At 46.1% G+C, this 26,439-nt stretch overlaps 1 protein-coding gene across 1 annotated transcript in view; it reads right to left on the minus strand.

The window, feature by feature from the left end:
• NHS (NHS actin remodeling regulator) overlaps positions 1 to 13,989 on the minus strand; it is a 342,007-nt gene extending 328,018 nt beyond the window's left edge. Inside the window, exon 1 of the mRNA XM_052663581.1 lies at positions 13,443 to 13,989. Coding sequence (XP_052519541.1) covers positions 13,443 to 13,989 — 547 coding nt within the window. The remainder of the gene's footprint in view (positions 1 to 13,442) is intronic.
• Between the last annotated feature and the right edge of the window lie 12,450 nt (positions 13,990 to 26,439).

Genomic DNA, 26,439 nt, shown 5'->3' on the forward strand with positions numbered 1-26,439 from the left:
CTCCCCACACCACACACAAAATTCATCTCCAGAATCAAAGTCTTGAGAAACATGCGCCATCTTGCAAATGGAAGAACTTCAGGGGTGAGGAGGGGGCTAGCTGAGGCAGCTGAACTCTGATGTGAAATTCAAATGGAAAACACAGCTATACTCGCATTATTAAAATACAGATCCAGGCTAAAGGAATGGAGTCCAGATGCACACTGTAGAGAAACATAAATATTGATATTATATTCTAATGAGCATTATGTCTCACTGGCTGTCATCCTTCCCCCTAGCTCCTAGTTCTTTCCTCCCTCAGATGTCTAGTAGTGAAAATCAAGAGTAGCTGAACTCCAGAGTACAGCTCCTTTTCCCACACATCTAAATGCACTTCGATGTAATAATAATAAATCATCTTTTAAACAACTTTCTTCATCCTCCAGCCAGGCTTCAAGCATCAGCTGAAAACAGTTGCAAATCGGCATTCTCTGCTACTTAAAAATTTGCCTAAAAGTAACAAGTTCTTTTTTTCCCCATCTCTTTTTAAATGCTACTTTAGCTCTATCTTAGAAAATTCCTACTTCTAAGTTACCCCTGGGGCCTCTGAGGCCAGATTCTTAGCCTTGTGTCAAATGGAACTCTCCCTAACGCCTGCCACCAAGACATCGTAAAGAGCCAGCACCCTCAGAATGAAGTGAGGAAACTCCACTATTTTCAATCTGTGTTAGAAATCTTTTTTTGGTGTTCAATCTTGTTTCTTAATTGGGGTACAACTGCCATACATTATATTAGTTTCAGGTATACAACATAATGGTTCATTATTTGCACATATTGTGAAGTGATTGCTCCGATAAACCTAGCTAACATCCACCACACCTTACATAATTACAATTTTTTTTTCTAGTGATGAGAACTTTTAAGATTTACTGTCTTAGCAACTTTTAGATATACATCACTATTGATCATAGTCATCATGCTCTGCATGGCATCCCTGGCACGCACTTAGCTTAGAACTGGAAGTTTGCTCCTTTGCAAATCCTATACGTGGAATCCCCAGTTCTTAGTAGGATCCTACCGGATACTCCACAAGTTTCTGTGGAATCATTATCTTCCATGGATGTATTCACACAACAGCCCTGGCAGGGGCTGGGGTAAGGGCACCAGAGTCAACATGCTGCTTTCTTACCTTAAAGGAGTACTTACTCTATCTGAAGTGAGGGAACAGTTTCTATCTTAACCAGAGTATGGGTTACACAGTGGGTCCATTTATGAAAACTCACCAAGCTACACATATGAGGGCTGAACATTTCACTGGATGGAAACTGTACACTGACTTTGTAAAAAAGACTATCCATCAGGATGCCTTTTCCATTTTCCCAAGACAGCAAAATAAGATTAATCAAGATCCAGGAGAAGTGCCTGCCTTCTCAACATTCAGAAATGGCTTTGCAAAACGCGTTAGACATGTGAGATTCTGCTTTTGCTCCTCCTAAAAGGAGCAAGGCATACTGTAGCCTGGTTTCTTTTGGAGCAAGTCTGGCAGAGTAAGAGGGGAGGGGTCTTTCCTCTCATTTTCAGTTTTAGGCCCATCTGTATAAGCTGAGTTGCCTAGCCCTGAACATGAAACAAAAGATGCCAACAGCTCTAAGTTGGATCCAGGTGCTTCTCGTGACTTCCACCAAACCACTACTGCTTCTCACCAGGATGGCCTCCAGCTTGGACTGTCTGTTTCTACCTCTGCCTCTCTCAACAGTCTCTTCATGGCCCAGTAGCCAAAGTGATGCTTTTAAACTCTAAGTCAATCACGTTACCGCTAGGCTCGAAACCCTCCAGCGAGTCCCCATTTCACTCAGCACAAAAGGCAAAGTCCTCACTCATAATGGCCTACTTGACGATGCCAAGCCGCCTTCCAGCCCCCTTCCCTGGCCTCCTCTCCTGCCACTCTCCTCCTTGCTCGCTCGACCACACGAGCTGTCCCTCCATCACACAAGGCATGCTCTCACCTCAGCGCCATGGCAGGAGCTCTGGTTTCCTCTGCTGAAACGCGTCCTCTCCGCTTGCGAACTCATTAGTTCCCTCACATGTCCCCAGTCTTCACTTAAATGTTGTTTCCTTAATGGGGCTCACCTAACCACCCCATCAAAAATGGCAACCTCATTCCAATCCTACGGATGGCCCTCATCCTGCACTAGTAGCTTTTCTGCCCGTGCCACTGATCACCTACTAACATGCTTTGTAATCTCCTTAAAAGTGTCAGGTTTGTTGTTTATGGACTGTCTCTCTCCTCTGTAAACACCTTGTAACTTCTTGTTCACTGATGAAACCCAAGGGCCTAAAAGGGTGTCTGGCCAATAATAAATGAGTGAATCTGGATAAGGTCACTGGTCAATTTTTTTTATTCTGATACTTCTCTGCATGACAAAAAGAAGCCACAAAGGACACAGAAATCTTAAGAGCCATCTGAACGCGAAGAGGGACAGAGCATTGCTTGGTCAGCTGTCTCCTTCTCCCTGAGCCAGCAATTCAAAGATTCAAGCACACGTTTATACTTACATGGAAAAAATGAACACGGGCCTCCCACTCTGCATGATCCAATTATAGTTGCAATAAAATAACAGCCAATAATTACCAGGGGCTCACAGAGACAGCTCTAAGTGCCTGAACATCTGACTCCTCGGTCCTGTCAACAACTGGATGCAGCAGGCACTGGGTTTATCTCCATCCCATAATAGATGAAGAGTGAGGACCCAGGATTTGAACCACGTGATCAGACTTCAGCATCCATTTTCTTAACATGTTTGCTTCCTCTCAACAATGAGATAAACCAGATACCTGACAACCTTGCTCAAACTAAGCCCAAGCACACTCCGAACGTCATGAATTCCAAACCTTTCTTGAAGGTACAGAGCACAGGGACATAAGGTTCTCACCAGGTATCCTCCAAGAAAGGCAGGGAAGAGCACTTGAATTCTCTGCTTTTGACAAACCAGGCACTTGGGAGGCAGAGAGATGGACTCTAGGACCCAGAGATTCCCCTTGCTGTCCAACTTTATAGTCATTCGATGGCTACAACACCAAAGCAGATTCCCCCAAATAAACTCTTTATGCATTATACACAAAAACATTTAAATAGCCCCTCTGATGGCTGTAAGTGAGTCCAGTTTGAGCCAGACTAACCTCATTTCCCTTTTGAGTAGGGTTATTAGACTGGGAGATCAAAGGAATGCTACAGACATATGGTATCTTGATTTCAGCAAACCATTTGACAATCACTCATGATGATAGATCTTGTGGGCAACGTGGAGAAATGTGGTTTGAATGGGAAGGTGGGGGGAGCATTCAGGGCTGCTGCAACAATGGTACCCAAGGAACAGTGATTAACAGACGTCAACTTGGAGGGATGCTGTTAGTACTGCCTGCCAGTGGGCTCTGGCCTTGAGTCCATCTGAACATTAATTTTATCAAAGATGTGGGTGATGGGCTAGAATCATGTTTATGATGTCTGCAGAGAGCAGACTGCTGTGGGCAGTAGCTGACACATTGAATCAAGATTTTAAACCATCCCCACTGATTGGAAATGAAAGAGCAAAGCAAGCAAGATTCAATTTAACAGAGACAATGGGGGAGTCTTGTGAAATTTAAGTTCAAAAATACCAACTACACAAATGGAACAGAGGAAGCTACGGGTAAAAGAACTGTCACCATAAAGGATAGGGGTTTGTTGGGCCATAAGAGCAATCATGCACCAGCAGTGTCCTGCAAATGATTAAAGCAACAAGGGCCACCTTAGTCCTAGGGGGATATCAGACAGAGAAAGGAACAGGTACACGCCTGCTCTCCACCTTTGGCAGGGGACAACCAGAGTGGAGGGGACAGGAAACTTGGCATCAAGAGTCCTGGTTGAAGGAACTAAAGTTGTTTCACCCGGGATGAAGAAAATTTAGAAGTGACAATAATAGTCACCCCTAGACACTTAATGATGTCCTGGAAAAGAGATGATAAGCAGATTCCATATGGCTCCAGACAACAGATCAGGACTAAAAGGCAGGCACTGCCAAAAGACAGATTTAGTCTCAGTGTAGGTAATGACTGGTTTAGAGTGGTAACTCTCCAGTAACAAAGCTGGGATGTGGGTGGCCTTTCCTAGGAATCTTGGAGGGCACAGAAAGTCAATGGGCTTCCACTTGGGACATCTTTAAAAAGAGACCCACCTTGGGTAGGCAGTTGGATGTGATGGATGCTAAGGTCTTTCCCAACTCTCAGATCCCAAGACTCTCCAACTCTCATTAACTTCATTTTATTCTTGGTTAACTTTGAGAGTCCCTTGGACTGCAAGGAGATCAAACCAGTCAATTCTAAAGGAAATCAACCCTGAATATTCATTGGAATGCTGAAGCTGATGCTCCAATACTTTGGCCACCTGATGCAAAGAGCCAACTCATCGGAAAAGTCCCTGATGCTTGGAAAGATTGAGAGCAGGAGGAGAAGGGGACGACACAGGATGAGATGGTTGGATGGCATCACTGACTCAATGGACATGAATTTGAGCAAGCTCCAGGAGTTGGTGATGGCCAGGGAAGGCTGGTGTGCTGCAGTCCATGGGGTTGCAAAGAGTCAGACACAACTGAGTAACTGAATGACCACAGCTTTGAAGGACTTAGATGTTTCATAATTAAGTGATTTTTCATCATATGGATGATCAGGTCTTCAGAGTTCTATTTCAGTACACTCAAACCTTCTCATGTTCTCACACCTATGTTAGTCATTTACAAAGATGAGCTAGACAGGGTCTCTGCCCTTTGTGGGCTTACAGTTTGCTTAGGAGGGTTCACCAAAACCTTATCCCAAAAAAACTGAGACCTTAGAATGGGAGCCTTACATTCAGAAACCATTCTCACCTCATTATCTTCTCTTTTCACTTGCTATCAAGATGTGATTCATGAGGAACTCTTGATGCAAAAAGAACTTTCAGGAAGTTTTGTGACTGAGGGTTTGTTCTGGGGATACTCTTCCCCATGATTGTTTTTAACAGAGTGTCTCACAAACTTGTGGTTCACGGTTTTTATTAGAATAAAAAGAAATTCAACTGAACTATCGAAACAAGTTCCAACTACGTTTAAAATTGTCTTTGTTCTAAAATTTCAAAATATTGGGAATTCCCTGGTGGTCCAGTGGTTAGGACTCAGCACTTCCACTGCCATGGGCCTGGGTTCAATCCCTGGTCAGAAAACTAAGATCCTGAAACCCACAAGAGTGGCAAAAAAAAAAATCAAAATTAGTGGATCTTTAAGATGTTTGGGCTAACATGGGACAACAGGAAAGATGTCATGTATAATTGGAACTTGAAAGTGATGACGACTGTAGACAAGAAGCCCTGAGACTGAAGATGTGTATGAGTGCCTCTGTGGAATTTACACTTTCCTGATGGCATTGTATGGAAAACACTTCCACAAACACAAAGAGAGAAATCTTTACTGTTACTGTCTTAGAAATATCAGCCCAACAGAATTGCAATTATTTCCTAGGTAAAATAGTTTGGTAGTTTTGATTTAAAAGCCCAATCCAGTACAACAAGAAAAGTCTAAAAAGAAATGTGTTGCTGTCACTGGTTATGAGGAAGTTATACCCATGGATTATTAACCTTTGAAAGATTGCTTTTTTCTCAGTTGCTCCACAAGAGGTTTTAAAGCAGCTTTCAGTAGAGCTGTTCGGATTCCATAATGTCTCAGAAAAACTTGCTGAGTAGAGCCAGGAGGAAAAGACACCTAATCACATCGACGAAAACATCCCCCTCCCCCACCAAAAATAAATAAATAAACACATTAAGCAGACTGTAAAGGGGTTTTGTGAGTGGTAGAATGAACAGAATGGGGAGGAAAGGGATCATCCTTCCAAAAGCACGCTGAACCCACGATGAGCATTGCCATACCAAACCCAAATGAACGATTCACCCCAAGTGTTACTTCTTAGACTACTTCTGGCTTTAGCAGTTTGGGGCTCAGCTGTGGCTGAGATTATGCATTCCAAATAGGGAGCATGGATCTCTTGGGGCCATCACTGGCCCAGTTCCACAGGAAGACAAATGGTACTCTCAAAGCCTGGCTGACAGAGCACTGAGGAAATTATGGAGTATGTCTTCATCATTGTAGGCCTGAGTTTGCTTTGTGCCCCTTCTCACTTTCGAAGCACTGAAGACCTCCTCCCACCCCAATAAGAGGTTCAAATTGTGAGCCCACTTAAGGGCGGTAAGTTATATCCAGACCCACCACCGAGCGTCTGGAATGGTGTGCCCATGTGTTAAATGTAATAATCCTCAGAAAAGTTTAGGGAAAAAGAAAGAGAAGCATGACCTCTACCATGCTCTCGGTCCCTCCCAGGTCTTCACCTTCACAGTTCAAAGATTAAACAGACTGTTCTGGCATGGGCTCTCCCAGACCTTATGAGCACAAGCTCAAGGGCAAGAAGGTTTTATGGGAGTTGACCCCAGGGAGCACCCATAGGTAAGAGATGGGGAAAAGAAGGCAGAGAATACACAGTGTGTCTGAAGACAGGTCACCATGGTGAGCAACTATGGCTCAGTCCTCTGGAACTCTGAGAGATAGTACAGAACATGCCTTGGAGCTCTCTCATCCATGGGGCAAGGAAGCAGGTCCATGGTCCCCCAGTGTCGTATCCATAACTGGTTAGTACTGCTTCAGGGGCATTAACTCACTGGCACTTCTGGATTGCCCTCTGTGCAGGGCCTAGCATGGTCCATCAGGCAGAGAGAAAAAACAGAAAAAAAGAAGCCCTAGGCACAGTCACTGGAGTTAGCAGTAAGCAGCCTTCAGAATGAGGTGAGGGCTGAAGGAATCTAGCAGAGCACCCACACAGTCTGATGTCCAGAAGGAGAAAAGCTAAGATAAAGGTTAGCACACAGTTCTAGAAAATTCGCAGGTGGAAGGCAGCAGACAAGGGATCAGGTTTCACTGTACTGAGAAGATGACAACTCCACAGATTAGCAAAGAAAGCACAGAAATGAGCCAGTGAAATGCTCCAAAGAGAAGAGCAGTATACACATTGGCTTGAAGAACAAGAAAGCCTGGTGACTTAAGGAACAGTCAGTAGAGCTCAGTGTGACTGGACTGGGGTAGAAGGTGGGGAAGGCAGGGAGGGACATGACAAGTGGACAGAAGCATATTGATTTAAACATTGGAACTGCTCTAGATTTGTGCAGCCACTCATGGGAGAAAAGCCTAATGTCTGCAAATATATTTTGTGCTCTCAGACCTGGACCCTAATTCTAGGCTCCAGCACTTTCCAGCTGTTACTACCCAGAGTAAGTTTTTAACTCTCAGTAAAGTAGGAAAATAACAGGACAATAACTCTCATAGAGTCATTGTGAAGATTCAATACGATGATTCATACAATGATCTTAGCACAGGGCTTGACATAGAGCAGAACTCAATGAAAGTTAACTAAAAAATAAAATCAATCTACTCGTTAGATAACAAACATGTCACTGCAGTAAAATGGAGAAATGATGGTCTTTTCAGTATGTGGCAATGGATTAATTGCGCATCCACAGGGAAAAATGCATCTTGCCCCTTCTTCCCACCGTGTGTAAATATCAATTCCATGTGAATCATGGATCTAAATGACAAAGTCCAAACAAAAAACTTCTAGAACACAGAAGAATATCTTCATGACCCTGGGGTTAGTGAAGAATTTAAAAACAAATAAAACCGAGCACCAAGAACACTAACCATAAAGAAAAGGATCCATCAAGTGGATTACATACAAACAAGAACTTCTGTTCACCAAGAGGCAACACTACGAGAGTGAGAAGGCACATGACAGAGGGAGGGTCATTGCAATATCTACAGCCCACAAAGAACGTATACCCACAACGCACAGCAACTCCTACAAGGGAAGGAAAACCACACAAAGAACCTTATGGAAAAATGAAGAACAAATGAGGGAAGGAGAATATTCAGGTGGTCAAAAATACATATGAAACGGTCCTCAATCTCATAAGCTGTCAGTGAAGTGCAAATTAAAACCACAATGAGATTTTTATTAGCTACCCACAGAGTAGCTACAATTAAAAAGACCATACCAGTGTTGGTAAGGACATGGAGCAACTGGAACTTGCCTATACTTCTGGGAGTATAAATCGGTACCACCAGTTTAGAAAACTGTTAGGCAGTAGTTACTAAAGCCAAATGTATATATCCCCTTTGATCTAGCAATTCCACTTTTAGACATATTCCAAACAATTGTGTACATATGTGTGTGTGTGTGTGTGTGCGTATAATATTCCAAACATAGGCCCACCAGAAAGCATATAGAAAAACATCTGTGGTGATAGCCTTACCCTGGAAATAACCCAAATATTCATCATTAGAACAGACCAACAAATGGTGGTATATGCACACAATGGAATTTTATTCAGCAATGAGAAGGAACAATCTACTGTATATACAACAACATGGAAGACTCTTACAAATATAATATTGGGTGAGGAACACTAGACACTTAAAGGTATATACTATGTCACTCCACTTACACAAAGTTCAAAAACAGGAAAACCTAATTGATGGAAGAAGTCTGCCCTTGGGGAAGAGGGTAGTGACTGATAAAATGGGCCTTGGGAGGGTGGTTCAAGATACAGTTTCTTTCTTGATCTTGGTGATGGTTATGTGAGATGCTCACTTTGTGAAAGTTAACCAAGCTATACATTTATGGTCTGTGCCCTTTTCTGTCGATTTCCCTGATGGCTCAGCGGTAAAGAATTTGCTTGCAAAGCAGGAGCCACAGGAGATGAGGGTTCAATCCCTGGGTCGAGAGGATCCTCTGGGTGGGGGGCATGGCAACACACTCCAGTATTCTTCCCTGGAGAATCCCATGGACAGAGAAGCCTGGTGGGCTACAGTCCACAGGGTCACAGAGTTGGACGCAACTGAGTGACTTAGCATGCATTTTCAGCTTCAATATAAAAAGTACTTTAAGATTCAGAAACTAAATACAATCAACAGCAACCCAAAAGCCAATGTCATTCAAATGTCTCAGGATGAACAGTTTGGGGTTGAGGCCCATGAAATAATCCCAAAATCTCCAGTTTTAGTGACCAAAAAGCTGGACTCAGTCCATGTTTATGACCGTAAGTCTCAGAAGGCTCTCCATACAGCCAGGGAACCCCTCCATACGTCTTTCCTGCATCCACCTTCCCTTCCTGAGACAGCACTAATGCCTTGTCCTCTCTCCTCACATTACCAACACCCTCTCAACTGATGATCTCTCCAAGAAAGTCAAAGAGATGGAACTGGGTAATAATACCCCATCCCACTGCTACCAGTTCACCAGTCCACCTGTCCCTCTGCTCGTATCTGTCATCTTCCCTCCAGTTCCTATGGGCGACGGTGCTCTGATCCCTTTCCCTCTCAGCCTCTCAAGGACTTCCATGATTATCCAGTTCCTTCTCCAGCATCATCAATTCTTCCCTCTTCATGGAATCTAAACATGCCTCAATATCAACGCCTTTTATGAAAATCTCCCTGGGCTCTGCATTGCCCTCCGGCCACGGCTCCATTCCTCCCCTACCTTCAGAGCAACACTCCTTACAAGAGCTGTCTGTGCTTGCTCTCTCCTCTTTCACTTCTGTTCTCTTCATCCCCTCTTATGTGGCCTTCCTCTCTACTCCTCCATTGAAATGGCACTTAGCAAGGCCACTCATTGCTAACAAGGTACCAGACTCAATGGTCTTACATCAGCACTTGTCTTCCTCTCAGAAGCATTTGACCAAAACAACTCCCCTTCCATTCCTGAGACACCTCCTCCTGGCTTCCATCATACCACTCTCCTGATTTTCCTTCTAGCTTGCTCACTGCTCTTTCTTCTCTACTAAACTTTCGAAGTTGGACTGCCCTAGGATAAGTCTTGGCCCCCTTTTCTTTACTCTCTACCGGGTCCTGAGCTCCAGGGTTTCACATATCATCTCTGCCCTTACATCTTGCATCTGCATCTCCAGCCTGGACCTCTCTCTTGAGTTCTGAATTCACACATCTAATTGTGTTAGACACAAACATCTCACGTTAACATAGCACAGACAGAAAAGTATCAGTTCCATTCCCCCCCACCCCAACCATAAAAGACCTACTCTTTCATAAACCTTACCCATTTTTGGAAATGGACCTTCTATAAGCTATTTAAGGGAAAAAAACCCACTAGGAGTCATCCATAATAATAATAATTATTTTCTGCTCTTATACCCTGTAACCAATCCAATTGGTAATCCAATTGGTCAATTCTATTTGCAAAATGAATTTACAATCTGACCCTTCCTCACTGTCTATTCAGTCCCAACCATGGTCACCACTTGCACCGTCTAACTGGTCTACCAGCCTCCAGACTTGCCTCCAGAGTGACTTTGCTGAAGTGTGTGTCAGATGATGGCACCCCTGCAAAAGCCACCCCAGCTTGTCTCAGGGCAATAGGAAGCAGCTATCCAAGGATGAAGCAGCATGGAGAATGGGGTATGGAGGCACCCAGACACATTCAAGGGGGGAGAAAAGGGAAGTCCAATCACTTTTAGGCTTCCTCTCCCTGTGAAACTCCCTTAGGCTTTGAGCAACGCTAAAAGGAAATGCATAACATAGCAAACGCCACTGGTTCTCCACCCACAAACAGCCCCTTTCCCCTTCCCAGGGGACCCCTGAAGACACTCCCAAACGCGACACAGACATTTTATTTTAAATATTTATTTACTGGGCTACACGAAGTCTAAGTTGCTGCATGCAGGATCTTCACATCTAAAAGGTCCCGCATGCCACACCACAGACTTTTGACACCTCCCTGCATGGCCCAGGAGCCTGCTGAGCCCACACCTGGGGTGGGTCTCAGGAGCCAGGGAGTTCAGGCTCCAAGTGCTCTCCATCAGTGAGTGCTGGAAGTTGATAGATAAATACTCCAGCTTCCTCATTCTTCAGCAGAACACTTTCAGGGGTGTGCTGGATTGAATCCCAGTTGCCCACTCCCCTACTCCTTCCCTGTGCTTCAGGGGATCCCCTCTCAAAGAAACTCCTTGCAAGGAAATCTGTTTCTCCACCTCTGCACACCGAGAAATCCAAATTAAGACACAATACTGTGCTTTTCCTCCCAAAGGTAATGCCTTTATGACATCAAACAGGAACAATGTCATCCTAAATGTATGTGGACAAGAGAAGAGAGGGGTATGGGTACAAAGCATGGAGATCACGTTTTAGAAAAATGTAAAAATAATAGGAGATTTTAAGTCTGTCCCTTTAATTATATGAGCCCCATCTTTATTTATTCATGTATAAATACTCATAAACAGTATGAAAGAAAGTGAAAAGTGAAAGTAGGCAGTCATGTCTGACTCTTTTTGACCCCATGGACTGTAGCCCACCTGGCTCCTCTGTTCATGGGATTCTCCAGGCAAGAATACTGGAGTGGGTTGCCATGCCCTCCTCCAGGGGATCTTCCCAACCCAGGGACTGAACCCGGGTCTCCCACATTGTGGGCAAATTCTTTACCATCCAGGCCACCAGGGAACCGCCTAAACAGAGTATATGTTCATCATATGTTCATCACTTGTAAGCACACACCAAAAAATCCCCTTTTTTTTTTCATTAACCATTAGTCTGTACACCAAACAGTGTAAAGGATTGTATTAAATTCTGAGTACATAACTACCCCCGCTCTGCCTCTAAAGAAAAAAGGGAGAAAACTCATTCTCTCCAGTGTTGAGTTTCACTTATGAGAAATCTCATTTAAGGGGCAGTGTGCATCACACACACACACACACACACACACACACACACACACACACACACGGGAAATGTATGCACCACTCAACAGTCTGCAAAACTTCCCTCCACTCCTTTTGAAGTAAAATCACCACTCCCCCGACCGCACTCCCTAGATATCAGCGCTGTTGAAAGTGAAGGGCCTGTCCCTGCTGTGTGGTTTGGGGTAAAAAAGGAGGTAGGATTAAAGCGCTCATTTCAAGTCCCAAAAGTAAAATACGACTTGGCCCACGGCAGTCCTAATTCTTTCCAGAACTCATCCCCGGAATTGCCCTTTAAACAACCAGTCATTAACCCAACTCCGGGTCTTTTATAGCTGCGAAAACCGATCGCGCACATCATTTATTCATTACGCTTATTATTATTGTTATTGCAGAAAGCAGCGAATTCCCGGGCCGGGGTTCAAAGGGGTTTTACTTTATTTTATTTTGGGGAAGGAGGGCAGTGCTCGAGCGGGAAAGGTTGGTTAGAAGGCTGGGCCAGTTTGCAGGGCAGAGGTGCCCGGAAGTCCCCGGGGAAGAATGCCGAGAGCGCCCCGCCCCGCGCGCTCAGCGGCCACCGCGCACCGGCGCAGCTGCTGCGGCAACCGGGGAAGCTTCTTATGTAAGTCGGCGGCGCTGACATCACCTTCGCTGTGAGCGTCGCAGCCGCTGAACTAGGCGCCAAAGGACCAGCATGCTAGCCTAGGGCCCCCGCCCACCGTCCGCTCGGTTCTAAATGACTCTGACACCTCCTGATTTGGCCAACTGTGCGCCAGGGGACCCTCCTGAGCGCCAGAATTACATTTATTGGGAGCCCTGGGATGTCGCAAGAGTGAAGTTAACAGGCAGCAAAGGTGCTCAGGGGTCTTGCACACGCGGGTGAAATTGGATGATAGTACACGTTGGGGTGGGGGGTGGGAGGGGGGCGCGGAACACCTCCAAGATTCTTGGAGGGCAGATGGCATAGTCATTCAGTAGGAAGCCTGTTGTGGTCAGGCCAGGAGAGATGCCCAAGGGTCTCCCCGACCTCCCCAGGGTCCGGGACACTTCTCCCTCCACGCCCCTCCCAGGCCACAAGGCTGGAGCAGAGCGCTTCGGAGTTCACTCTGGGAGGCGTGCGGCGCCGCGCTATGGCACACACCAGCACAGGGCACAAGTCCGGAGCTCAGTGCAGCCCCTGAGGTCACAAGAGGGCCCTAACTGCCACGGCGTAGCAGAAGCCCTAAAAAGGCCAGTTCTCGAGCCCCCCTGCCCCAAGCACGCACTTGGATGGGGGTGGGAAGACTACACAGGACTCAGGACAGGCTGCTGGAAACCACAGAAGTAGCACCAACCCTCTGCCTCCCGGGGAGGGACGGAGAAATCGAGCCCCAGAAGTCAATGACAGACCCCTCTGCCTCCTCTGTCCCCATAAATGCTCCCTCTCAGTCCACCGCTGCCTTTGAGGTCAGAGAACGCCCCCTTTAACTTTCTCCCCTGGCGTCTGCATCCCTCACCCGAACTCCGGGAGGACTGGGGTGAGTCCCAGGGGAGGGGAGGGATGAGGAAGCAAGAGTAAGGTGTAAACTGCAGCAGGCGCGGCGCCGCGGGGCTGAGATTGCGGCGACCGCGGAGGGCGCGAGGGTGCGGCGCCAGAGCAAGCGCTAGGCGGGCGGACCGCGCGGGTACTCACGCACTGCCTCCTGCTTGGGGTCCAGCGTGCCGAGCACGCGCTGCACGCCGCCGAGCTTGCCCTGCAGCGCCCAGACGCGACGGTGGGTGAGCTGGATGTCGCTCTCGAGCTCCTGGAAGAGACTGCACGCGTGCCGGGCTACGTCCGAGAGCTGCCGGAGGACGCGGGCCAGCGCCGCGTTGCTGACCGCGCACAGGTCCAGCATGAGCAACACCGCGGTGGCTGCCGCTGAGGACGCCTCGCCAGCCACGGACGCCGCCTCTAGGACCCCTGCCACGCTCTCCTCACCCGCCGCGGGCGCCTCTCCGTGCGGTGGCGGCGCCTGGTCGGTTGGCGCGGGCAGCGGCGGCCCGGGAGGCGCGGGGGGTGCGCGGGGAGGATCCTCTGGCCCCGGCGCCACGGCCTCGTCCCGTCGGCCGGGCAGCTGCAGGGGCGGCGGCGGCGGCGGTTCTGCGCTGCCTCCGATCGAGTCCTCCGCCGGGTCAGGCGCCGGGCGTCGCTGCCGGCACAGCCACTGCGGCTCCACGATCCGCTTGGCGAAAGGCATCCCGCGCAGCCGGGCCGCGACTTTCTGGTCTCCTCAAAGCGCCCCTGGCGAGTGGGGAAGCGGACGCGCCCACCTGGGTGGAGAGGCGGCTGGAGTCCGGCGAAGGTGCGTTCGGGCAGTCCAGATACGCAGGGGGCTCCTCGCTCACCTGGCTTCCTCCTCTTCCCCGCCCTCCCGCTAGCAAATCAGTCCAGCCGGCCCGTGCACCGTTCCCTGAGTAGGATGACAAGCACGGGGCGCAGAAATCCCGGGGCGCGCCTAGGCTCTCCTCACTTGCTTCCAACCCGGGTCGGCTGGCTCAGCTCCATCATTCCTGCGCTCGCCGCCGCCGCCGCCGCCGCCCCGGCCGCTACCGCCGCCACCGCCTATATAAATGGGCGTGTGTGTATGTGTGTGTGTGTGTGTATGTGTATGCGCGCGCGAGCACGCGCACGCGCGTGTGTCTGGGTGGGTGGGTGGGTGTGAGTGTGTGCGCGCGCCTCAGTTTGAAAGTACCCCGGCACAGGCCTCTCCCCGCGCGCCCGTCGGCCGCTCCGGGGAGCAATTGCGCCCGGGATCTCTCGCCCTCTCTGGGCGGGGAGGTGGTTTCGGAAAGGCGCTTTGAAAACCCGGAGAGAGGAATCTGCCTCCAGCCCAGGCGCAGGAGGCGGCGCGGGGGCGGCGGGGCGGACGCAGGGCAGGGGAGGGGAGGGGGGAGAGGCCGGGGCGAGGGGGCGCAGCGCCCTGTGCGGCCGCTGGGAGTCACTGGTGGCCTCACCTCTCCAGACTTGTTCTGATGCAAAGATACTTCCTCGCCTCGGTGGGGTTAGGATTGAGACTGTCAGCGTGGTGGGGGCGGGGAGTCCTCAAGTTGGGGTTGGGGGTGTAAGCGCGGAAGAAGGAGGGTGGGGTATTGGGGACGCAGCAGCTTTGACGTGTTGGAGCAAGTTGCTTCGCCAAATTCCAGCTCTGAGCACGTCCTTTGCGTTCCTAGCAGGGAAAACTGGGCTGCCCCTCAGAGTGCATCCTGGTGTGGCCAGACTGGCAAACATGCTGGCTTATACCCCTTCCTGGGTATTCGTCTGCTGCTGGGCTGGACCAGCACTCTATAGAACATCATGAATGAGACCCAAACCATCCATGAGCAAAACCCCAGAAAACTGCTTGGAGAACTCATTGACACGTCAGGTGGGATAAACCAGATTACCTCCCTGTCACCCTACTCTGTTGATCACACACAGGGATGTTAAAGCTCTCCATCACAGAGCTGATGATTCATAGAAGAAAATAAAGTTTTCCCCTCTGGTTAACTGAAAAGTGTAATTTCTAAAAAGGCATGTACAGTATTGCACCAGTCTAAGGCTGGATGCTGTCAGCCTGAAAGCTAAAAAGGAGTTTGAGAAATGTTAATAAAATGCATGCCTTCATCTCTCCAAAAAATACTGTAAAAATATTTTTTTTATTTTAAAGCCACAAGCCAGATCTTGGGAATGCAGACTTCATTTCATGTGTCTAAAGAGAACATGGAAAAAATATGTTTTATGGCAACAATAAAGCCCTCCAGACCTGTGGTGCGGTCTCCTCTCCACTCTCCCTGCCTTTAGCAGCAGCCTGCCTAAGGCCCCACACTCGGCACTCTGGATGGGCTCACACTTCAGTTAAAAGGCTTCAACAGACATCCCTCTCCTACCTCAAAAAATAACATTTTTGTCGAGAGAGTGTCTTTGTTCATATAAGATCCAGGCTGAGGATGTGGGGGTAAAAGAACATGATGTCTTCAAGGTACACATGGAAGTGGTTCAGTAGCAACAAGAAGAATGATGGTGATAATGTATATGAACAAAGAAGGAAAAAAAGAAAACAGGACAATATGTGCAAAATAGTGAGTCTAGATTAACGGCATATTGGGATTCATGGTACATTTCCTGAAACTTTGAGTTTGTTTCCAAATAAAAAGTGAAAAAAGAATATTCTGGAAAAGCATCTTTTGGGAGTTTGTGTGTGTGTGTGTGTTTTATCTCACAAATCTAAACAGCTTAGAGCTGGCTGTTTTCAAATTCAGCTTGACTTTTTAAATATGTTCACAATTCTGAACATGAGTTCTTCTAGGTAGCCAAGCCACCTGCTCCTCCCTAAACACTGAGGCAGAAAGAATAATGAGGGTATGTAAAAGCATCCAGTTAGGGGGCCTTGCAATGGGTCTGCCCCACATCTCACCGCCCCTCCCCTGGCACTGCCCTAGTCCTAGCCTTCAGGGGCCAGTGCTGCGAGGCCAGCATGACATGACCAGGGTGATGAGCAGGGTGGGGTCTCATTCCTAAGGGGAGCTTTGGATTATTGGGGAATTCCTTCCTTGGCCCTGACCACCAAACAGAGGGGATTGAAGGGGAGGACAGAAAAGTCCCATGGGGAGGGGAAGCTGTCCTCCAGGCCCAGGAGGGGTAGAATTCCAGGAAGTAATTAAGTTCTAGAGCAGGCTAGCTACCTTGTGTCTGCCCCAAAGTGGTCAGCAGAGAGTCAGGATTTCAAAACAATTCAAAGTACAGTTCGGCTGTGTGAAAAGGGAAACTTTGTCATCTCCTAGACTCCTGCTCATGTGCTAAATAAAGCCATGTGGACAAAATAAAAAGCTTTGCTTGTGGCTATTGATCTCCTTCATTCTCAGTGCCCCCCCCCCCACCCCCCCCCCCCCCCCCCGCAAAACCTCCTCTGGTAGCCTTCAGGGACCTCTCAAGGTCACTTCAGCATTTTCTTCTTGATAAGTCTGAAGGATAGCTTTCCTTTCAAAGTCACCAAAAATAAAACTAATACAAATTAAAATATGCATTCATACCGGTGGGCTGATGTCTTTCTCAGTCCACTGGAAGGTGTGAATAAAGGCACTTTTAGAGAAGTGATTGTTAGGCTTCCCAGACACTGTCTAAATAAAAACTGTGTGCTAGCTTTGCAAGGGCAGCTTCAGACCACCTCGGGCCTCACTGTATCCCTCTCACTTCAAGCTTCACCCCCGCCCCCGTCCCACCCCTCAACCACGGTTTTAGTTTGGTTCCTACTTCATAGAACGGAAACACTGAAATCATGTCATCATGAGGGGGTGCATGAATATTCTTTGTGCCAATGAATTTTCCATACACCGAGGAGCTGACACTCTTATTCAAATCTCAGATTGCCCCATTTGACTCCAAGTTTTCCCACAAAAATCTCTGATGAAAACAAGGTTGACATCTGAAGCCAGACTATTAAATCTACTTATGTGTGTGTTCATCTCTCTGGATCACGATCCCCTCCCCCCATGCCCATGTACACATATTTATCACCAAGAGCTTACAGCCAAAAGGGAAAGAAAGGAGACATTTAAAAATGACCCCACTGCTGAAGTCCCAGCAGTCATTCATGCAGCTCAAAGGCCAGAACAATCCGCACATAAACTTAAATGTTCGGTCAGTATAAACCTTATGCCATTATAAAATGAACGAAGCATGCTGTGTCAGCACACCCCCCAGTTACACTCGTGCCTGCGGCATTCCAGGGGGGCGCGGGCTTTGCTGAAGGAAAAGACTGGCATGGAGGGGCCACCCAGCCCCTTGGCCTCTAGCCTGGCTAGCTTCACACTCCACAGAGCCATCAGCAAGTGGCCCCTGGAACCTCATAAGCAACCAAGCAGAAATTCCCAAAAAATTCTTCACCGAAAACGTCTGTTCTGTTTCAAACACCCCAGCATAGATGCTGCACTGCCATTATTTATAGTTGAAAAATATTTCTTTTGTCCAAGAAATTCCAGGAGACACATGGGCTTGTTAGAATAACCATGTAATTATAGTGACTGGAGTCTCCCTCCCTCCACTCAGTAGCACCTATTCCTCACAGAATCACTTTCATTCACTCCTGAAAGTCCTGCCACCAAGTAAAAAGATACAAAATAAAAAATATTTGCAGTCAGTTTACTGGTCAAAATTATGAGCCTCCCATCTCAAGCCAAGGTACCTAAACCATTTTGCAGTAGGAACATCTGTCAAATTTACATAAGGAAAAAGCAACAATTGAAAAGTAAATGAATGTGGTTTGTCCATAAAATGTAATGTGAAGATATCTTGTAGTGAGGGTGCCTTCCACTTGCCAAAGGTGGAAGCACAGATTTCAGAGTCTGGAGCACGGGCTGGAGAATAAAGGAGAAGCTGCCATTCTTGGGAAACTACTGGAGAGTCATATGGTTCACATTCAGGCAGAACACTTATTGGAGCTCACAGTTATCCTATACTCAAACTGCACCCACCAATAAAGTTAGAGCACAGAAGAACACCTTGAGGGCAAAAGAAAAGCTGAAGATGAGAGAGCCGTGAAACACATGGGAAGAAGGCAACCGCACGGCCACAGGGAAGGCTGCAGAAGATATCACTGGCCTCTTTCTCCACATCAGGGCTCCCAGGAATCTTCTCCCCAGTGCTGCTGAGCTCTGAGATTCCCTGGTTCCCGCTCTCCTTTAGCTGTGCTGGGGCACGGGAGGAAGCCAGCAGCCCATGTTTATACACCATCCCATTGGAACCAGCACGCTTTCTCCCAGATCTGTGGTTCACAGCATGGACTTTATGTCCAAAGCCTTCTTGAATTAGTTTCTGAGACTCAAAAGTTCAAGTTCTTCTAGTTCAAGAGCCTTAAATTTGGTCTTATGTACCCATGTTCCCAGGGCTTACCCGGTGGCTCAGTGGTAAAGAATCCGCCTGGCCAATGCAGGAGACACGGGTTTGATTCCTGGGTTAGGAAGATCCTGGAGAAGGAAAGGGCAACCCACTCCAGTATTCTTGCCTGGGAAATCCCATGGACAGAGGAGCCTGGTGGGCTACAGGCCATGGGGTGGCAAAAGAGACATGACTTAGTGTCTAAACAACAACAATCCATGTTCCCAGGAAATACCAGGGGGAAAAATCATTAAATATCAAAATGTGAATCCACCATACATATAGTCATGTACCTGACTATTGACAACTATCATGTGTATAATTTCCAGGGCGGTGGTGGAGGGCGGGGGGTGGTGAAACTATATACCACAACAGAGGATTTCCTTTGTTTTCGTTTGTACTTTTCTTCCTCAACATCTTCATCTAGTTTATGAAGTATGCAGGACAGGTTGTGTGTTTTTTTGTTTTCCCTGCATTACTGGCAGGGAAACATGGGCAGAAAAAAAATCATGCTATTAAACGGTTTTCCCAAAATGCCAAAGACAGCAAATCCAAAGACTGTTGCAACCAGCCTTTTTATCTTCCCTGCAAAGAACTGTTGATTACTCACATTGTTTCCAATAGGAGAGATTTCAACTTCTTTCTTATCTTCAAAAATCCTAGCCTCACATTTTAAAACTGAATATAATTTTAAACATGCTAAATCTGGATCTAGTCAGAACTGCAAATACATCAAAATAACGGACAGAGTTAAAGCAGATGGTGATAGCAAACAACCAGGGAGTTTCATTCACTTATTCGTCCCTCTGGTTATGCAACAAACATTTACCGGAAGCCTTATTTACTGAGTGCAAACATTTATCGGGTGCTCAGGCCTCTCTTTGCTGCCAGGGATATAAAAGGAAAGAAGACACAAACATCGCTCTCCAAGGGTGGAATCTAGTAGGGTAGATAGACACGTAAACAAACAATGGTAGGGCAATGCGGGCAAGCTGTAATAGAGAGGAATTAAGTGCTGCCCAGAATCCCAGGGCGATTACCACTGTCTGGGGGTAATCCAGACTGGAGCAGGGATGCTAAAAGCAACTCGGGTTTCAGTGCTGCTTCTTACAGCTTAGAAACAGAAAGACTGAAGCTGAGACCAAGCATCACCACATGGTTAAAAGCAAAACACAGAGGCCCAAACTGAGACCCTCCAACCAGCTGCGAGAGAAGATGAGCTTCTGACTAGTATCATTAAAGGGCATTTGCAACAAATCTTTTCAAAATCCTACAAACCAGTTGGTAGGAGAAAGAATGTGGAAATTATGTTGCTTTTCTTTTGAAAGCTGACTTTAAAAGTTCACTCTTTGGCAGCGCTTGCTTTAGAAAGAGGAAGTGGATTTTTAATATATTTACTATAAAGCTAAGTCTTCGACTGGGTAAAGTGAACCACCACCTCTGGAGCACATGGCCCTAATAAAGCGAAACAGCCATTCCCCAAGGGTTCACAAGCTCCCCGCCGGCACAGCCCTTTTTTTTTTTTTTTAAACTGTTCAGAGTTTGCTCTCCAAGCACCCATCTGTGAGGAAAACACCCAGCGTTGGCCTTGACCCAGAGGAAGTGCTTTGGACTGTGGTGGTCCTGAAATAAATCAGCTCCAAGAGAGGAACTTGACAGAGTGAAATCTGTGACTTGCATTATCAGTCTGGGATGGAGTCCTTGTGAACGGCGGAGGCAGCAAACTTCAAACTTTATCAAGATCGTTGTGCTCATTAAGGAAGTGAAATTAAGCCAGATTTGAAGGAAAGCACTGGAGTAATTACAGAGTTATGAAGATTTAAAAGCTATGCGCCTGGGCACGCAGAGCGCAACGTGTTTCCTTTGGGTTCAGAGACACCGCAATTACAGGGCTTAAGGGTAGCAGAGCACCGAATTAGAACTCCCCATTAGTTTGATTAATCACTGATGTAAGTGCAGGCACTGCAAATGGCTATGGCTCAGCCTGATTTGTGTCTCTTCCTCGCCTCTCTCTCCCCCTTTCTCCCTCTATTTCCTTTATAAGATGAGGGGGTCAGGGAAGAATACGAACCTTGTATTAATGATAAGACAGTGGGTGCAAGAAAAGTTAAAACTTCCTGAAGCTTAATGATTTCCCTGCATTGGTGCTGGCTTTGCCAAGACTTGTATAATAGTGTGTTCTTTCTGCCTCCCAGGCTGTTAAATGGTAATGGTACAGCAGTGACATGTTAGTAAATCTAATAAGAAAACCAGAGAATAAAGTATTTTATGTGGGTGTAGAACAAGTTAACATCCCCATAGAAAGCTCACCAAGATAATAATATATGGTATTGCATTCGACGGGCTATAACAAAAAAACAAACAAGAACCCCCAATATCTAGCCAATTAGCAATAATGGGTGAGAGCCTGGCTCTTTTGAAGGAATTGCTACACCCTTCAGATAAAATCGACTTATAAATCTACTTGCAGAAATGCTGTCTTTCCTGGGAAAACGATGCTGCCTGTGTGAGGTAAGTATTTTGGGGTCAGGATATTTGACTCCGTGCCTCCATGTCAATATAACCAAAGTATGGCCAATTTTTTATGAATGGGGAAGACAAAGGCTCAAAAAGTCAGTGCACTAATTCAAACCTAGCACAACCACTCAGAGGAAGAACGCTGTAAAGGAAAATCCAGAATTCTTGGCACAAAGGCACTGTACTGGACAGGCCAGCCTTTGAATTGTGTGCTGAGATGACCCTTGATGGGAAAGGTGGTTTTTTCAGCAGGAGACTTTTAAATAAGAAATGTCACTGAAATTTACTTCTGTGGCCCTTTTCATATTTGCATGTGAACTACAGGGCTCCTGGGATCAAATGGGAGACAACTGACCAGCCATGCCTCTTAAATTATTTTTCCGGAGGTGTTTTCTTTCTCCACCTCAATTGGAAAGATCCAGGAATAACAGCCCAGTGAACAAAGTAGACATTTTTATTTCTCATCCTGTCTCAATGGTCTCATAATGGGTTCAATAAGAGTCTGGAAATAATGAAAGCTTCTCCATGGAGAAACACAAGACTCACTATACGAAAACAGCAGCACCTTGGAGTCTCCTATAGTAACGGCAACACCAGAAGAAACATTGCAGCAGTCCGATTTTCCCTCTTGAAAGAAAAGGAATTTTAAAGGTGATCATCGTCCACACTCACTAGGGTACAGACGGAACATCAGGCCACTAAGTGAAAAATAAAACAGTTATACAAGAATTCTGTTGGAAAAAAAAGTGGTAAGCAAGTGCCTGGGTTACAGGCTCATTTTGATTTGTTTTGAAACATGTCTCAAGTATTTCCTCGGCTTCCCTTGTGGCTCAGCTGATAAAGAATGCGCCTACAATGCGGGAGACCTGGGTTGGATCCCTGGGTTGGATCCCTGGGTTGGGAAGATCCCCTGGAAGAAGGAAAGGCTACCCATTCCAGCATTCTGGCTTGGAGAATTACATGGACTGTACAGTCCATGGGGTCGCAAAGAATCGGACACCACTGAGCGACATTCACTTTCAAGCATTTCCCGTGGGCTTTGGGAAGAAGCTCAACCCTGGTTGCTATGAAAGTCGTAAGAAAATGGATGGGGAAGGAGAAAAAGAGAAAAAAGGATTTGAGAGTTTTAAATCATTTTCCATTTTTCTTTGAATTTTGCCTTTCTTTGCCCTTAGGAGAGACAGTGTTCATTTTTAACCACCCATAGCCTTGCTCAGGTTTGCTACTGTGACAGACACAGTCATCTGCCTCCCCACTAACCCCTTCTCCTTTTCTAACAGCATCTCCTTTGTGCTCTGGGCGGCAGTGGCAGCAGCCAATCTGCTCCCCATCCTAGACACTCTTGCATTCAGGATGGTCCAGATGACGCAGTTCTGGATAAAGACTTCCCTTCTCGTCTTTGGCCCTGGGGAGTAGAGTGGAGATTGAGAGGGAAGGGCTGTCCTGCCACTGTGACGGACGCAAGGATGAAAGCAAAGGCGTAAGCCTCTTGGAGTGTAAATAACGGAGGAGAGTGATGCCCCAGGCCTGGCTTCCCCCACTCCACATTTCTTGCATTGTGAAAAAAATAACCCTCTATACAAGCCAATTACTACACGTGGTCAGATGTGGCTCTGATTAACAGGAGTCCCAGTTCCTTACAAAAGCATTGCTCCAACAGTCCAGCACCAGAGCTCTGGATCTTCCTCATTCATTCATTCCACAGATGTCGTGCAACAAACAAATACCTACTATGTGTTTGTGACTATTCTGGGAACCAAGGAATCGCCTTTGAATTAAACAAAACAAAGGCATGCCCTCAAGGTGTTTCCCTTACAGTTAAACACCATTTAATCATCATCGTCCAATAACAAACAGTTTACACATTCAAAACATGGTACTAGTCCAGTTCTAAGATAAAGAAGTACTACAGATATCATGCAGAACATGACAAATATAATTAACATTGCTGTATGTTATATATGAAAGTTGTCAGAGTAAATCCCAAGAGTTCTCATCACAAGAAAAAGACTCTGCTTTTCTATTTCTTTAATTTTTTATCTATATGAGATGACAGATGTTCACTAAACTTATTGCGATAATCATTTCATGATGGTTGTAAATCAAATTATGATGCAGTGCATCTTAAACATATAAGATTCTACATGTCAATTATACCTCAATAAAAGTGGAAGGAAAAAAGATGATTCTACTGGGTTCATATACTTAAAATAATAAAAAAGAAATGATGTCTGTAGCCGGTGATGCTGAGTCCCTTGCAGAACGCCTTCACCTGGCTGGAGCACTCAGCTTCACATGGCTGTAGATGTGGGCTGCTCACAGTTGCCACCTGCTCCGGAGGATTTCCTGTGTCCCACTCGAGCTACCCGGGAGGTTACATCCCTCTGGAAGGGCAGGCAGGGCCAACGACTCAGTGGTACAGGGTGGAATACCCTCTGTGCTGCTATCCACACCCCAGAGCTCTTTGTGGCATCAGGCTGAGGCTGCCTTGTTCTGAATCTACATCTTTTCTCAGCTCCTTCCCCTGCTAGCCCTGCTTCCCTCACCCACTAATCCCCGAGAGCTCTCTCTCATGATGACATCATCTGCACCAAACGTTCCCTTCCTCAGGCTCTGCTGCTGAGAACGCCACGTACGACAGGATCTGCCTCCATTTTTCTTTCATTGATAAAGAGTATAATTTTTTCATTTCCCCTGCTTGAACAAACCATCTGACCACTTTCTAATTTTAATTAAGGTTCATAGAAATTAGAAGGGCTGACTTACAACTCAGAGCTTATTATCATTAAACTAAATACAGCTAGCTACCATGTTGGTTCTGACCAGTACAACACCCTAATTGTTCTAATAAATTGTTGCTGTTGTTCAGTTGCTAAGGCATGTCTGACTCTTTGTGACCCCATGGACTGCAGCATACCAGGCCCCGAGGCCCCCACCATCTCTAATAACAAGTCATTAATCTTTCACCTTCAACTGATCAGCAGATAAGAAAAGATGCATAAAGCTTCTGAATACTGAAGAAGAATGTCATGAAAAGTATAAAAACAAGAAAAGTTATGAAAATCTCCTCTAGATCAGTATTCAGCTGATTTCATATCTTAAGTACACATTAGTATGCGGCTGGTACCTCAGAAATTAATGTTAAAAGTATCATGACGATTATACCCATTTTGCATTTGTTGGGAACAAATACTATCCATACTGTGGTTTGTTATAAACAACAGCACCAAAAATTTCATATTTTGTCTTGGTCTGCTCAGGCTTCCATAACAAAATACTAAAGGCTGGGGGACTTGAACAACAGAAATGTATTTCTCACAGTTCTGGAGGCTGAGAGTCTGAGATAAGGGCGCAAGCATGGTTGGGTTCTGGTGACGAACCTTTTCCTGATCTGTAGGCTGCCTTCTAAGTGTGTCCTCATATGGTGGAGAGAAAAGGGCTATTTGGTCTCTCCTCTTCCTACTGGAGTGGGTAGCCATTCCCTTCTCCAGGGGATCTTCCCGACCCAGGGATGAAGCCCAGGTCTTCTGCATTGCCAGCAGATTCTTTACCATCTGAGCCACCAGGGAAGCCCTTCTCTTCCTTTGCTGTTGTTCACTCACTCAGTTGTGTCCGACTCTTTGTGACCCCATGGACTGCACCACACCAGGCCTCCCGGTCCCTCACCATCTCCCGGAGTTAGCCCAAGTTCATGTCTATTGCATCAGTGATACCATCCAACCATTTCATCCTCTGCCGCCCTCTTCTCCTTTTGCCTTCAGTCTTTCCCAGCATCAGGGTCTTTTCCAATGAGTCAGTTCTTTACATCAGGTGGCCAAAGTATTGGAGCTTCAGCATCAGTCCTTACAAATGAACAAATGAACAAATGGTTGATTTCCCATTATGGGGGGCTCCACCATCATGACCTCAGGTTAACCATATCACTTCCCAAAGACCTTACCTCCAAGTACCATTACATATTATTTTTAAAACTCCCCAATGTGTCAATAAAAAGCAAAAAATGAAAGAATTATTAACATTGTGTCATGAAAATAGTTTTTGTCTATTTTGATGCTTGAACATAAATTTAAATTTGCACTAAACTTTAATATACATTCAGCCTAAGACCACATAGGAAATAATATGTCAATTTAAAATGAATTTGTTGACATTCTTATATAAACAACTTAAATAAATTGTGTCACCTGTCAAGTAGAAAAATATCAAAATTTATCTTTATAGCTTTTTGAAGTGTTAAAATTGCATTAAGATGAATTTCCTAGTATGAGTTTGAATTATCTGTTAATCCCAAATTAAACACTATTTGCTTAAACTCAGATATTTCATCATTCACTACACACACAAAAAAATAAAATGACTTTTTAACATTTTAAGGGACTGAAAAGATGGCAGGTCATTTTCAAAGTGGTTGAAGTATCCATGAGATGGAAATACTAAAACAAGTTGATCTCTGGGGTTGCACATGATCTGAATAACTGTGACTGTCCTGTCCTAAGTTGATCTGAGAGCTGTAGCATGCCTGGGGCCCTTGATTTATCAGCCATTATATTAGTAGGTACTCAGATAGCAGTCCTTAAGTACTTAAACACAGGACAACTTCCACAACTCAGGAGCCTTCCTCTCTCCTAGAACCTGTCTTGTCATACTGTAGTTTTTGAAACAAGTAGTAATGGACTTACTCAAGGAAAAAAGTACGCAAGATGTGAGATGAACAAGTCTCTTGACTGGAAAAACTCTGAGCTGAGTTTATGGAATCTCCAGCTTTAGAGATATATTAGAATGTCTCTCATCTCCACATCTGGTGTTTAAACATTCAGATACTTAGAGGGAAGGAAATGAACTAAATGACCCTTTCAATTCTAAGACTACATGTTTCCAACCACTGGTGTTCAATAGTAATCCAAGCTGAGCTACTCCATGCTGCTTTATGTCTTCAGTGTTAAAGCCCATGAAATGCGTGCACAGTGTAGACAGAGTCTAGGCCACAAGCACAAAGCACAAATGAAGATAAGCAGAGAGAGCCGTGATCTGAAAGATAAGATGCCCAAAGTGCGTTTCCATTTAGAGAAACTCACTCAGCAACTTGATAATAACTGCTGTGTTTTTTCCCACCCAAAACATGGGATTCTGTCTTATTAAAGCCCTGAAACTCATATGACCTTTGTTCCTTCTTCGTCTCTTTCTCCCACAGATGCCAGCCGAGTGGCTAAAACGTAGAACTAATTGACAGGTCTGCCCATGCACTGCCAAAACTCTGCAAAATCCCCCTGGGCGATTT

This window comes from Budorcas taxicolor, chromosome X (assembly GCF_023091745.1).
Source record: "Budorcas taxicolor isolate Tak-1 chromosome X, Takin1.1, whole genome shotgun sequence".
NCBI lineage: Eukaryota > Metazoa > Chordata > Mammalia > Artiodactyla > Bovidae > Budorcas > Budorcas taxicolor.